Genomic DNA, 15,117 nt, shown 5'->3' with positions numbered 1-15,117 from the left:
CCATTCATAAACTAGCAACACTTTTATCTTTTGCTAATATTTACTCCATAGCTGCCTAGAATGACTAAAATATTGTCTACTTTTCTTCATTCCTTAGACTATTGCTTCTCTAAGTATTTAACAAAAGAACTTATTGCCATTGTAACACAACCTAAATGGCCTCTAAAATAAGTATGCTTTTGATTTATAGATTGAATTGAATAAAATGAACTTTGTCAGAATAGTAATCAGCTAAATGTTTAGTTGGTTGATATGCTGATTTAATCAGTTGAAATTCAGCTGTGTTGTTTATACAGTACTATTTACATAGCATTGCTCATTTGCTAGTTGAAAACCAAAAAGAAGGAACCAGAGCTGCTTTGGTCTTTGTGCACTGCAAAATATTCATAAGTGAATGTCGGTATGTTCAATAAATTAGTACTCTATATTTTTATTTATATCTCTTTGTCTGTACATAAGTCAAAGATACATATAGAGCCAGAAATATCTCCTTATCCACCCCAGGTGTCCTTTCATATCCTTGTACCCTGATTTTTATATTGGAATTAGTATCTTTTAATGTCCCATATATTTTGAGACAGCTTAATAAATGCGACTAACTTTTGAAACTACATATTAACTAAAAGGCATACAGTAACAGAGCTGGTGATGTTCATAGACTTCCTAGCTAAAGAAAAGAAGAGGAATTTAAGTATCTTAAAAACTAATCCGTCAAAACTTGGGAAAACCTAGTGGATTTGATCTTGCAAGAAAGCAGTATTGAGATTGTTAAGTGACAAATTTGATACTATCACTGAGAAGATCTCTCTATTAGTTACTATGACCTCAATAATCTTATTAACGTATGAAGGGCCACTTTCTTCTGCCTAAAACCTTGCCTGTAAATTAAACAATATTTTGGGGGTAGGTAGCCTTATGGGAGAAGGATGCTCAAACTAATAAGGGCTTTAAGAATCAAAAAGAGCACTGTCTACTGATTCTGGAAATGAACAAGTAATTAATAAAGCACGATTAATATGACACTACATGTTATGTTAAGAATAACACCATGCATGTACTGGAAAATTACTACATCATGTATATAATTAGTATAGAACTAATGCATCAAGCTAATGCAAAAGAAAGATGAGCTAAGTTGCTGTTACTATGACCATCTGCATTCTCTCCCACACATATACATGAGCACATACATGAACAGGAGTGTATAACCTGTTCTGAAAGAACTCTGAACTTCACTTCCCAAGATTACAAAACATTTACCAGTTTACATAAACCTTGTCTGACATCTAGCTTCTTATATTTCATAGATCTTACTACTTATCACATAGAACAAGTTTAGGGCATCCATGGTGCATAGGATTGATGGAGCTAAAATGCATCCTAAACTTTTTATTTTTTAATATATTGATATTTGTTAAAGTGAACAGCAAAATATCATCAGGCTATCCATAAAGAATCAAAATGAGCTTATGTATATTTATAATACATTTTGAATTCTTTGGAGGAATTGTAAAACATGATTTCAGAACAATATCACCTATTGGTAGTAGAAGGAACTCTAATTTTACCTTCTAATATAGCCAGAAAAATGCTGAGTTAGCAGTTGGATATAGTATTGCGAAAGTGACTGTGTGTTTTTAGCTACATAAGGAAAATGAAATATTAGGAAAGAAACAATTTTTATACTTAGTCCGCTTATTCAAACATAAAGTCTGTGAGAGACAGTTATATTGGCAGAGAAAGGAAAGTTTCTTTCCTCCATTGGCAACCCAGAAATTACCTGCATAGAATTCCTTGTTGCCTTTGACTACCAGCTTTTTAGATAAAAGGATATGTTTTGCACTGATTGATAATCTGCGATCAAGTGGGTTTTTGTTTTTTTTTGGACCCCTAACAACCACAGATAGATTTTCTCCATAATGATCTGTCCCTAACCTGGTTTTCGGGTGTTTCAACATTACACCTACTGTCACTGTAACTTAATCCATCTATTTTGTTGCTGGTCATTCTCTTTCTTTCTTTCCTTCAACTTTTTCCAGCAATAGAACCTATGCCAGAGATCATCTAATATGTGTGAAATAGGATAATTTGAGCTTGGTCATTTTGTGTCTTGAGTGAGAACTCTGGGTTGTTTTGTTCAATGATCTATTACAATTTATATCTGTCATCTCTCTCAATTTTGAAACAAGATTGTGAGCCGGTTCAAACCCAATCTGAGTGCACAGATTACAATTCAGATGAAGCAGTTATAAATAAATATTCTATTGTTGAAATGCTTTATTTCTGGCCTTTAGTTACAGCAAAAATATACTGAGCTTTCTTCTGTTTTATTTATTGCTTAGTAAAATAGTTTTTGTGATTATATGACTTTTAATCATATGAAAAGAAGCATGTTATTGTCCAATTTAAAACAAGTGCAAGATATGGATTTAAAAATAAAAGTAACTACAAATGTAGTTTTCAAATATTTTATTCCAATTGATGCACTGCTATTTATATTAATGTTAATAACAACTAACTTTAATTTGATCTTTTAATGGAATTTGCTTTAATTTTTCAGGAGGATTCAGTGAACCCACTTATTCAGGAATCCATTTCCGAGTCCTTTGGAAATATAAAGCAGAATGCCTCATGTACAGATTCTTTATCCTGGGTAATTATCTAGTACATCATCCATTGGTTATACCAAACAAACCAATACTAAAAATATTGCAGAGCCTCCATCAATGAATTTCTTTTAATTGTAATATTGGAAACATTCATATTAATACATAAACTAAGATTGTAATATAGAATGCAAAATGCAAACTTAGAATCATAACTTTTTAAAGTGAGAAAATACATTGGAGGTAATCTAGTCCAAACTCCTGCTCAGTGCAAGATCCATTGGAGTCAGGGTTGGCAAACCTACAGCCCATTGGCCAGATATGACTTGCCACCCAGATCGTCCAGCCGATAGTTTCAGAAAGGAATATATTCACTTGATTTGTGTGTGCGTGTGTGTGAGAAAGGGAAAGAGAGCGTGAGAAAGGGAGAGAGAGCACATCCATCACTTCTTTGGCTGGCCATTTTGGCAAAAAACTTCACAAGCCATCTTGACACAGGCTGAGCAACAAACCTTCCCACCAGCTCTGAGGTGAAGGTAGAGCTATGAGATAGAGCTGGAAGATGACTTTTTAGCCTCTGGTGAAGACTTATAGCAAAAAAAATAATAATCAACACTTAACATGGCGCATAACATAATCCTCTTGATAGCTAGTAATTCTCTTTTTTTGTAGGTTTAATCCATTGGTTCTGTAATTATTTTCAGGACAATAGAAAGTAGATTAATTTGTTCTTTTGCATTAGAATCTTTATTTAAATACTCAATATGTCATATTTTGAAAGTTGGAATAAATGAAAAGTGTTTCCTATATTACATATGCATTTTGTATGGGCAAAAGATTGGGCTAGTGGATCTTTAAAATAGTTTTCCAGGGTCATGGAGGGTATGGTGTTAAATTATTGAAAAAGTTGCTTGGATTGTATAATTAAAGCATTGGCAGTGGCATTAATAGATTATTGCAAAATGCATTGAATTATTATGTAATATAATAAATATTTTTATCTTGAGCTGGATAATTGATAGAATTATTTATTGTTGCTTATAAATATTAAAAGGCGAAAAAACAAAACAAAGAATAAAAACTGTTTAGAAAAATACATAACTTTCTCCTTTACACTCCAACCAATTTGCAGTACTTATAAACATTTCAACCTTCTTAAAAACATACTGTTTGTATCTGCCTTGCTATGCGAGAAGTACTCTTAAGTTTTTAACTGTAATTATAGTCTATTTTGTCAGTCTTTTGTATTAGGCAGATTAGCAGAACGATTATAACTGGTTCCTCTTTTTCCAAAGATACAATGTAATAAGGAAGAGCAAGTCCTTAATCCTAAACAGGATGTCCAGAATCATCAGAGTGCTAACGAATTGGCTTCATGGAATCAGAATTCAGCTAATGATGGGGAAGATCTGTTTACTGATTCCCAGTCACAGGTAATTCATGTCATCCAAAACAGACTTAGGCAAACTTAATGATATGTTGAATATATTTGATTTGATTTTACAACTAGGTTTCTAGTACCTTTCTTAGTTTATGTGATCATTTAATATCAAATAACATGTAAGTTCTTATCCCAAGAAGCTATACTTTTGGCTTCCTTTTGCTTTCTAAGCTGCTTGCCGGGGGTGGGGGTGGGGGGGGAGGGGGGATTATTTTGGAAATGTCAGGATTCCAGCAAATTCCCTAATTAAATCATAAGCCTTGAGCCAAGCTTCAAAAAACTTCAAAAGATTTATTTAGAAGCGACATGCTGGCGTGACCTTTATGAAGCCGACTCTTACAATCAACTCTGACCCTGTCTTCCCCCACCCTACTGGGTGCATCATAATTCAGATTCGTTCAAGGGGCTGGGTGTCATCAATCACATTCTCCTATAAAGGATTTTTGCCGGGCAGAATACCCAGTTGCCTAAGTTACAATCTTTGTGAGATAACCTTGGAATGTGCTCCTGATTTTATTTGCTGTATGCTCCCCCTCTTTCTCGTGGCAACTTGGAAATAGGCATAGGTATGTTTTACAAGTTGATAGGAAAGCACTTACATATGAAAAAGACTATATATATAGTATTCAGCTTTGTTCGGGTATTTTCCCACGTCATTGTAGTTGTGCTTTTAAAGTTGTAGCAACGTTTCGGCAGAATCTCATCTGCCATCATCAGGCTTCTGTATTGTGTTCATCTGACGAACACAATACAGAAGCCTGATGATGGCAGATGAGATTCTGTTGAAACGTTGCTACAACTTTAAAAGCACAACTACAATGACGTGGGAACATACTCGAACAAAGCTGAATACCATACATGTAAATACCCGCGAAAACTTAAGAAAACATACACACACACACACACACACACACACACACGAAACATAAAACCATCCAGCAGGTTAAAAAGTGGAATACAATAGTGTAAAGATGTCGCTATTTGGGAAGATTGTATTTGATATGTATCTTGTCTGAGTAATGATTACCGAGTTAATGAAAGAATAAATTAATGATTTTTTTCCCTAGCTGTTAAGTCAGCCTTCAAAGAGGAAATTACCAGAGTGGTTTGGAACATCAAAAGAAATAATTTCTCATGTTAAAGTATCTAAAAAGTCCAGAGGAGGGAGTAAAGGACTCTTCAATTGAAACTGGAAATGGCACAACAATGTATTTTACACATAACAACTTCATGAAGATGAGATTCCTCTACTTTGTTCTGCCTCACTCAAGTGAGTTTTCCATTAACATCTCTTCCAGAAAAATTAATGGGACTTATCAAACTCTGGAAGTGAGCCCAGGGAAAGAAAGAAGAAAAAGAGTAATAGTTTAAATCAGAGTGCACATTGTATGGAATATTCTTCACAATTTATGTATTATATATTTATGTGAATTGTTCCTTCGCAGATTTAATCACCTATTAAAGAGGATATCTGAACCTGTATTCAGAAGCAGCTGACTTCTCAAATACTATGTTGACATTTAAAAGAACTATGTTTTCATGAAATGGGCATGCCCATATTTTTTATTTGTAATACATTATTTTTAAGGAAGACATTCCAATGAAAAATAATATTAAAAAGCACAATACCATGTGCAATGCTACTTAATTTTTTAAAAGTGTTAACTTTTTTTTTTTTTTGCAATTACTTTTGGCACTTTCCTACAAAAAATAAAACTTGTTTATCATTAAAAGTTGTGATTCAATTCATTGTTTCTGTTCAAAAGAGAAGATTAGCTCTTGATAACCAGATGGATATGTCGGGTTTTTTTTGGACAAAATAGGTAAGTAATTTGCCATTGTTGCCTTCTGTGATTATTATTTTGATATAATCTATTATAGTACCCTGGGATTTCCTGGTGGTCTCTCATCCAAGAGAGATGAGAGCAATCCAGTTTGATTGCTTAGCTTTTTTGAGGCTAGTATTTTTGTTGCCATTTGCTTGGGTGAAATAGATGTTTTACATTCCTAGCCTTAAATGATAGACTCCTTAAAAATTCAAGCTTGACAATTCATCTTTATCCTTCTCCCACTCCCTTGTTAAAATTTATCCTGTCTGTTCTGTATATGGCTCATGGATAAACTATTACAATTATTTATAGTTAATTTTTCTGTCTGAAAATAATTTTATAGAAGCTGGTTTACAACAACCTAGAACATTTAGGAATTCTTAGTATCTGACTAGCCATAATACCTATGAGAAAAATGAGTTATAGTAAAGCGGGGTGCAGTCAAGATACATACATGGGGTGTCTTGTACGGAAACTTCTCTACAAAGTTATCCCATTGAATATTGTGATAGACTTTCGAAATGAATGGATGCTACCAAATAGCCATCAAGCCCTTGTCAGTCCATGATTGCTTTACTAAATTTGATTACAAAGAAGCTTTCGAATGATGTAACTTAGGTTCAGAGAAGTTTTATTTCAGCACTTAGATTTATAAACCGCTTCACAATGCTTTACAGCCCTTTCTCGGTGGTTTCCAGTGTCAGCATATTGCCCCCAACAATCTGGGTCCTCATTTTATTGACCTGGGAAGGATGGAAGGCTGAGTCAACCTTGAGCTGATGGGATGAGCAGGTGGAAGCTGGCAGTCAGAAGTAGCCTGCAGTACTGCATTCTAACCACTCATATGGCTGGGTTTTTTTTTTTTTTAAACATGCAAAGATTTCTTGGAAACCTCAGTCAGTCAGTTCTAATCACTTTTTCCAAAATGTACATAACTTTGGAGAAGGATAGATGAAAGCCTCTCTGTGCATTTATAGCATATAGCGGTATGGTGTAGTCATGGAAGTGAATGGGATCAGCGGGAAGCAGACTAGAACAGGGGTAAGGAAACTTGCCTCTTTTATCACTTATGGACTTCAACTCCCAGAATTCCTGAGTAAAGGGCTCCCCATCCCTGGCCTACTGGTTTTTCAGTTGTGGGGGAAATCAATTTTTGACTTGAATGGGACTGTTTAATATACAAATGTAGGATATGTCTAAATATCTAGAATATATCTAGACTAGAATATAAATAGCCATAGCCAAGCCAAATACTGTATTTTGCACAGTAGCATTTTAGTAGCTTTACCCCAAATTGTTTGCACTCTGAGGATTCTTCCTATGGAATTTGCTTCCTTCTGAGATCTAAGAGCACTCGATCATCACTCTTACTGATTACTTCTGTACTCCTTTCGGCAGGCTATATAAGCTTTTGCTGCCCGGGAGATTCTGGTAGCTGAAGTCCACACCTCTTAAACGCGGCGAAAACAAAAAATTCAACAAGCTCGAATTCTTCTCCTATGGAGAAGGGGGCAGTATTTCGCTCCGCAAAGGACTTCCTGTTGCCATAGCAATAGTCCTACTTCCGGACCTTTCCTTTAACTCTGACGCAAAATGCAATGGACCAGCGAGAGCGACAGGAAAGATGGGCGCCCTTAAATAGGAACTGCTAAACCAATCGGAAAGCAGGAGCCGGTGGGTTTCGCGGATTCGCCCGCTTTCCTTCTTGCCGTTGGGAATCGCCTCATGCGCGAGGTGAGTGGCTTGGCGCGAGGTCTCGGGGTGGGGTTGGCGGGATTGGAGCCGTTCGGGTGGAGAGGGGCGAGGGGCGACGTTGTTGTGCCGCCGCCTCGGGTGCGGAGTTGCGAAGCTCGACTGCCTCAGGGGGCCGAGGAGTTCAGCAGCCCCCTCGGAAACAGGGGCGGTCCACGGGAAAAGCGGAAGACGGGAGAATTCTGGGCAGGTCAACAAGGAAACGTCGCTTTCGCATTTTAAACACGGGACGCTCGCGGGAGCCTTCGAGCTGTGCGGCGTGTAGTTTCGTGAGGGGAGGCCGCGAAGCGGCCGGAAATCCTTTCTGACCAGGAGTATCTCCGTGGAAGTCTTGATCATAGATTTAAAAGGATTCTCATGCACTGCAGTTCCTTCAGCAAGATGTCTCTCTTTAGAGAATTCCCACGGACGGTGGCTCAAACCCTGCTTTAAATAACTTTTGCGAAGGAGAATTTGTTCCCTAGCTGAATGACTAGGACGTTCAGCCGAAATTAAATGTCCATTTTTTGTTTCTTGTCCGTTCCCCCCTCCCCCAGAACAACAGACGTTTATAGCAATAGCACTTAGACTTATATACTGCTTTATAGTGCTTTACAGCCCTCTCAAAGCGGTTTACAGAGTCAACATATTGCCCATAACAATTTGAATCCTCAAATTGTTATGCAGAACAATCTTTTAGATATACTCCAGATCTTGACTGTACCTAAAATAAGTTGCCTGAGTACTACTGTGAGAAACTGACTGGCCAGTCAGAAATTGTCAAGAGTTATGAAGTGAGGCAGTAAACAGTTTATTATAAAATAGGTCCTTGCAAGAGTGGATGGCTAGCAAGTAGGCACACACAGTCCAGCTTTTCATTCCCTCCACCCCAAGCACAAATCCTTCTCCTGCAGCTCCCTTTGACAAAGACTACAGAGTCACAATCTTCTCCGCCTGTTTCCCCTCTCCATGAACTTCCCCATGTTTAATCTATCACCCCATCTTTTGGTCATTTCCCTTTTTCTAGACTACCTTTTGTCCCTTTTTAGATTTATTTGTTAACCTACATTTCCTGTTTCCTTACAATCTGAGCAGCATAAGCATAATAAATTGAGGCAAGCAGTTAATTACTATATGTTAGACTGTGGTTAAAACTGTCAGCTAATCTGCTTACACAAACTGACTTGCTTGTCAGAATAGCAAACCCTTCCTGTTTTCCAATCTTGACCTTAATGTCCCAATGTCCTACCGAATTTTTAAACACACATCTCTCAAAAGTTGCTTTCTTTGCAAAAACAATCTATCAACTATCAAAAACAACTATCTCCATCCGTTTTTTACACTATGACATTCTCAGTACTCGAGTAGAATGTAAACCGACCTTTCTATTGATGCAGTTTAAAAACTGCATCCATGTTTTGTAGTTGTGTGGTTCTGGCAAGATAGGTTCTCCTTAATTGCCACTGAGACACGTATGGCATAACACAAATAAAAGACTATACAAATAAAATAAAACTTGTTACACTAAAATGTCTAATCTATATTGCACATGTAGTTCTCAAACTGAGTTTTGCCTGTCTTGCGCTACTGCTTTTACCAAAATATATTTGCACTTGTTTGGAATGTGGATTCCTGAAAAACGTTCTGCACTAGTGAACGGTACTTCACTGTAACTATCTTTCATGGCAATCCTTTATTTTTGGGAAAGTGTGTTTATATTCAGAAATTACTATCGTTACAAATGAGGCCCTGTTATTTGCACATTATCTCCCAGCTTCAATCACTACTGTTTGCTTGCTGGCCTTTTGGAAATTGCTTCATTATCACCTTAAAGGCTGTATTGTGTACCCATTATGAATTTACTGTAGCTATGAAAAACATTCAACAGCGGTGTTATGCAGCTCTCTTAAATTCTATAAATGAGCTTTATTTTCATAAACTTCTAGTATACAGATAGAGCCATGCAATAACAATATAAGAAATGGGATAACAATAGATTTTGGAAGGTTCTGTGTCTCAGTGAAATTTGGACTGAAAAATATATAACTTGAATTTACAGATCACGTTAAAGCAAGTTTAGCATCATGTATGATCTCAGTTATATATAAAATATGATTTACCCTTTAATATTTTATGTCAGCCAGGGTACTATAGTTCCTGACTATGCTTTAGCAGTATATTAATGTAGATATTTTCTTCTGAATCTATGCAATTGCTTAAAAATATGGAAATATGATCATACATGCCTTAAAAATACAATAGATGCATTGTAGTGCTTAACTCAAGTGGCTCCCACTGTGATTATTGCAGACCTATTTTACGGAATTGTTTTGAAGAAAAAAATCTCTCCAGTTCAAAATTTTCCAAACCTGTTCATAAATTGTCTTCTTCTGAATGCTATGAAGTTTTTGCTTGTTTTCAAGTATTTTTATTATGTGTGATGAAAATGAATGTAATATGCTGTTTAGAGTCAAAATTATAATAAGCAAAAATTTGAAATTGATTCCCTGAAAAATACTTAATACTAAGCATAATCTATTACTAAGCATTTATCTATTTACTTTAATTACTCTAGTTTTATGTTATCTTTCTGAAAGTGCAAAGAAAATAGGCTAGTAAAAACATTTGCCTACCAAATATATAGTTTGCAATTGTCCTCAATTAATGTAACAATTTTGCTTGGAGATAATGAAGTACAGTACATAAATGTTTATATATATTCATGTCTATTGTCTGTATGTCTGTCTAGCTATCTGTCATCTTCATTCTATTTTGTATCTTGCTTTTTAAAAAGAGGCATCCTGGTACTTTGATATAACTGCTGTAATAATTAATATAAATAAAAATATCTTTCCTGCTACCCAGTCCAGTTTCTTGCTTGATTCTAGAATTTGATAATTTAGTTTTCTTCTTAGTATTATTTTTTAAAAATCTGGCTTCTAAAATTTCCTACTCTATTGTTCAGAGATAATGAGAGACATTTTAAAATATCTAGTAACTTTTGCACATTTTGATGCACATCAACTCTTGCCAGAAAAGTTAATAAAGCAAAGTAATGGAAATAAATCCAGAATTGTTGGTGGATACCAAGTTGAGTTTATTGATAAACATATATTTGGAGAATACTAAACCTCTTAAGGTGGCATATTCAGGCTGTTTTTTTTTTTTTGCAAGCATAGATTTGTCAGTGTCTAAAAATAAAACACTATTTTTGTTTTGAGCTTTAAACATACAATATTAAATTAAGAATTATTTTGGTTGTTAATATTTATGTGTCATTTTTATTTCTGTGACAGAATTATGGATCCAAACTTGTTACGAGAACGAGAACTTTTCAAGAAACGAGCACTCTGTACACCTGCTGTAGAGAAACGTCCAACACCTTCTTCTGATTCCTCATCTTCTAAAAAGAAGAAAGCCAAAGTAGAACAGAGTGGTTCATCAAGTTCAAAACCAAATACAGGTTAGTGGGGGGAGAGAGAAATTTGAAATAAGTAATTGATGCATGTACCTCTTGGTTAATGGGTGCAGGTAATAACATGTTGACTTGCATAGATAGCTGCATAGAATAAGGTGACCATATTGGCCTAAAACTGAATTTTTGGATGTGGCATGCTGACCAAAATGCATGTGAAAACTGATAACCATTGCTCTTACTGTTAACAGGGAATGCTGTGCGTAGCATGATTGTGATTGTGGTTGGTCACATAGTCTATTCTTACTCTACTCATTTAACATACCTAAAATCATTATGTGAAAGTCTTAATTGGCCACGATAGGTGATGAAGATAAATATGTCATCAGTTGGCAAGTCTGACATTTTAAAGATTACAACTAGGAATATATGTAAATGTGAATATAAAGAGCTTGAGATAATGAATAAATTGTATTAAAATAAATTTGTATTGAAACTAAGAGAAAAATAAAGGATGTAATACTCTGAAGTTCTTATGGAGTGGAGCTGATGAATGCTTGCAGTGAAATGAAGATATAACTTTATGAAAGAAAGAGCTAAAATGTTGTATGCTATGCTCCAGTGTGTAATGCTAATGGAAGAACCAGTAATGACTATGGAAAAAAACATTGCACATGAATCCAGGAAAAAAATTACTCTGCAAGGTGACATGGACAGATGGGAGAAAAACAAGTAAGAGAAAAAGTGGACTATTCAGAGACCCAAGAATAGCAATAGCACTTGGACTTATATTCCACTCCACAGTGCTTTATAGCATTCTGAGTGGTTTACAGCACCAGCACATTATCTCCAATACTCGGTCAGTTTCTGCTTAAAAATACCGTACATGTTTGTTTTAATTATATAAATATTTAGCCGTATATGGCAAAATAAAGAGTATAAATCTACAAGCATGATTGGTTTGAATATTTATGATGAAAATTGAAAGGCTGAGTGAAGGGCATAAAACTGACCAGAGGTTCTGAATGTTGAATAGAGCATTTCTTAGTAAGAATTAAGGGTGGATCTTGGAAAAGAAATGTCCTGGAAGAAAGGGAAAGAAGTGAAAGTAACAAGAGTGAAAGTATAATAGAGCTATAAGAGAGCAAATATGATATACTATAAAAATAGAAGGAATGGAAGGGAGCAATAAAGAAAGTTCATGTGGAAGTTCTGTAGAGTAATCGGAACTGTGGTATTGAGTGCCAGAAAAGAATGTATAGTTATGGTAATAGGAAATAAGGAATGATGAAAAAAGCTATGGATAAAAAAAGTGCACATAAGAGCTATCACAGAAAAAATACATCCTAGAAATGGGTGAAGAGGTCTAAACATGGAGTTTCCAGCAGAGTGAATAAGATTTTAAGTGATGAAATGTTTTGTGATGAAACTGAATCGAATCAATACATACGTGATTTGCATTGCAATAACAGTGTTATTTTGAAGAGTGGAATTGAGCTGAATACAGCGCATATAACTTAAGACAAAAATAATGAAAATGAAGTAATAAACGCATAAAAAAGTTGAAAATGGTAAGGCTACATATCTGATAGCTCTAACTGAAGAAATGTTAAAATATGGATGTGACTTGCTCATGGAGTAGCTGCTAGATTTATTTAATACATTGGTGAATATCTGTGTCTAGTAGTTGGGGAATGCTGTTAATTGTTCCTCTAGATAAAAGAAAAAAATACCAATAATGCTACCGTGTTTCTCATATAATAAGGCTGGGTCTTTTTTTTTTTTTTTGAGCCCCGAAAAAATGGCTAGGCTGTCTTTTCGGGGGTGACTTAATTCCCCCCCCGTTGCATCTTCAAGCGGGCAGCGACGGCTTGGATGTTGACCTCGGCATTGGTGGGGCACTTCGTATCGGGGTCAATGCAGGCAGCACCATATCTGGGTGTGCAACAAAAGTACTTCCTAATGGCAAGCCCCCCCCTCCTTTTCGCATGTTTTAATATAGGCCTTAATTTGGGGGGAGGGGCTTAATTTCATTTCATGCCTATAAAACATGCTGGGACTTCCTATTGGGGGAGGCCGTGTTGTTGGAGAAACAGTAAAATTATAGAATTCTGTTTGAAAAGGTACAGGAAGTGACAATTAACAAAATTTGGGAAGTGCACCTCAATTTTACATTGAACAATGGTTTCCAGAACAAACCTGTACTCTTCAGTAGGAAGAAAGTTTACTGTATATTTGCATATTTTGAAAAAGCGTGCAATAACATGAATAGATTTGAATTATGGAATATTTGCATGAAAGTAAAGTTGAAAAGTAGTTGCTGAATACCATGTAAACATTATATGACGAAAATAAAGGTTTGGAAGGTTAAGTGAGTAGTTGCATACTGAATAGAAAGATGGATATTATCCCATTGGTGTAAGAAATTGTTGAGGGTCTTTAGAAGTATATTAATTAGATATATAGACATTAATGTATGCTTGCAGCTGGATGATGCTGTGTTGTTAATTGAAACCCTGAATACTTACAACCAGCAATAAATCACATTATATAATGAGATAAGAGTTTATACATAAAGGGTGAAAAATTAAATCAAATTGATGAATTTGATTGATGAGAATGTATACTAAAGATGAGAAGAAATTGTAACAAGCGTAAATGTTCATAGAAAGATAATGGGTGATGTTCTCTGTTAAAAAATGACAAAGGATGAAAAAGGAGTAAAAGAAATAAACATGGCTGTTTAAAAGAGCATGTACCTTGTCACTTTGTTATATGGAATTTGAGATGAATAGAATATGCTAAACAAAACAAAAGAAATTAAATTTAGTGGACAGAAATTATTTAAGTGTATTTGTTCAAACATGAAGAAATATGGAAAGGTAGCGTTAAAAACAAACGAGTGCTGATTAATGTGGGTTGAATACAGCACTGAATAACCAGTAAGAAAGAAGCATATTGAAGTGGTTTGACAGAAATAAATAATAAATATATGAAGAAAGAGATGAATGTGTTGAAAGATAACAGAAAATTGTGCTCGGATGCAGTTGGTGAAATGCTCAAAAAGAGAGAAGTGTGAAGCTTAAAAACAAGGTAATTTATGAACCAATGTGTCTAATGTACAAACAAGGTTATTTAGCAAGGATTACCTATATTTTTAGATTGTGCATACTTATTTACTTAGTGGCCTTTCTTTCTAGCTATGCAGTGAGTGGAATAATCAAACAATTTGCATTTGATTATATTTTAGTGTTTTTTTAAGTTTATTTAACATTTAACCTAGCTTTCTATTTCTAAAATAATCTCTTCAGGCATGTGTCTTTTCTTTTCTGGGAATGTTCTGGATCTTGGGATTTCTGATGGAGTCTTTTGCAATTGATGTAGGAGCAGTGAGTCAAAAGTCCTACTGATTTTTGCAGTAGCACAAACAAATAACTGTTATGTAATAAAAACAATCTTTACAATCTTACTTCTTGTTGCATAAATGTGTTTGCTTTCTCCTTCCCTTTTTTAATTTTCATGCTGGCAATCTTATTATTCAAGGCTGATAAAATAAGCAACATAAGTGGTAGACGTGATAGAGAATAATGTAGCCAAGGAATTATAATCCTAAACTGGTTTGATAAGAATTATTTCTGATGACTGAGATTGAGAAAGAACTTCTGCCCCATTTTATGATCCCAACTTTTGATAGCCTTTTATAGCGTAGATTTTGGTATTGAGGACTCAGTGTATAGGTGCTGTTTTGATGGCAGTCCCATGTTTTAAAATTCACCCTAAACCAAAATAAGGGAACAAGGTTACTGTCATATTTGCTGTAGGTTTTTAATGAATTGGATTACATATTAAAATGAAAAGCTGGACTGGATAAAGAAGCATTAACATTTCCTTTGGCTCTGTTTCTTAGCTGACTTTTTCAGTACTTGTGTAAGGCTGACATGATCATTGTATAATTAACTATGGGGAATATAACTGGTAAGAAATTAGGAAGTGTCTAAGCACTGAGAAAAAGGGTTTGATGTACAACTAATAATAATCCATATCTTTTACTTATCTAATAGTTAATAGATTTGTAAAATATTATTTTGAACCCTT

General features: G+C 35.1%; 2 protein-coding genes across 10 annotated transcripts in view; both read left to right on the top strand.

Moving 5' to 3' along the window:
- Window positions 1–5,529, top strand: part of WRN (WRN RecQ like helicase) — a 52,402-nt gene extending 46,873 nt beyond the window's left edge. For all 9 annotated transcript variants that reach the window (XM_087926299.1, XM_087926300.1, XM_026712805.2 and 6 more), the window contains 3 exons: window positions 2,561–2,653; window positions 3,902–4,039; window positions 5,115–5,529. In XM_087926299.1, coding sequence (XP_087782425.1) covers window positions 2,561–2,653; window positions 3,902–4,039; window positions 5,115–5,234 — 351 coding nt within the window. In that variant the 3' untranslated portion in view covers window positions 5,235–5,529. The remainder of the gene's footprint in view (window positions 1–2,560; window positions 2,654–3,901; window positions 4,040–5,114) is intronic.
- Window positions 5,530–7,434: 1,905 nt separating this feature from the next.
- Window positions 7,435–15,117, top strand: part of GTF2E2 (general transcription factor IIE subunit 2) — a 47,149-nt gene continuing 39,466 nt past the window's right edge. The window contains exons 1-2 of the mRNA XM_026712810.2: window positions 7,435–7,610; window positions 10,904–11,070. Of these exons, the coding sequence (XP_026568595.1) occupies window positions 10,908–11,070 (163 nt within the window). The 5' untranslated portion in view covers window positions 7,435–7,610; window positions 10,904–10,907. The remainder of the gene's footprint in view (window positions 7,611–10,903; window positions 11,071–15,117) is intronic.

The sequence above is a fragment of the Pseudonaja textilis genome, chromosome 2 (genome assembly GCF_049901715.1).
Source record: "Pseudonaja textilis isolate UNSWEBS1 chromosome 2, rPseTex1.2, whole genome shotgun sequence".
Lineage (NCBI taxonomy): Eukaryota > Metazoa > Chordata > Lepidosauria > Squamata > Elapidae > Pseudonaja > Pseudonaja textilis.
The sequence above is the reverse complement of the archived record's forward strand: the minus strand, read 5'-3'. Positions and strand labels throughout refer to the sequence as shown.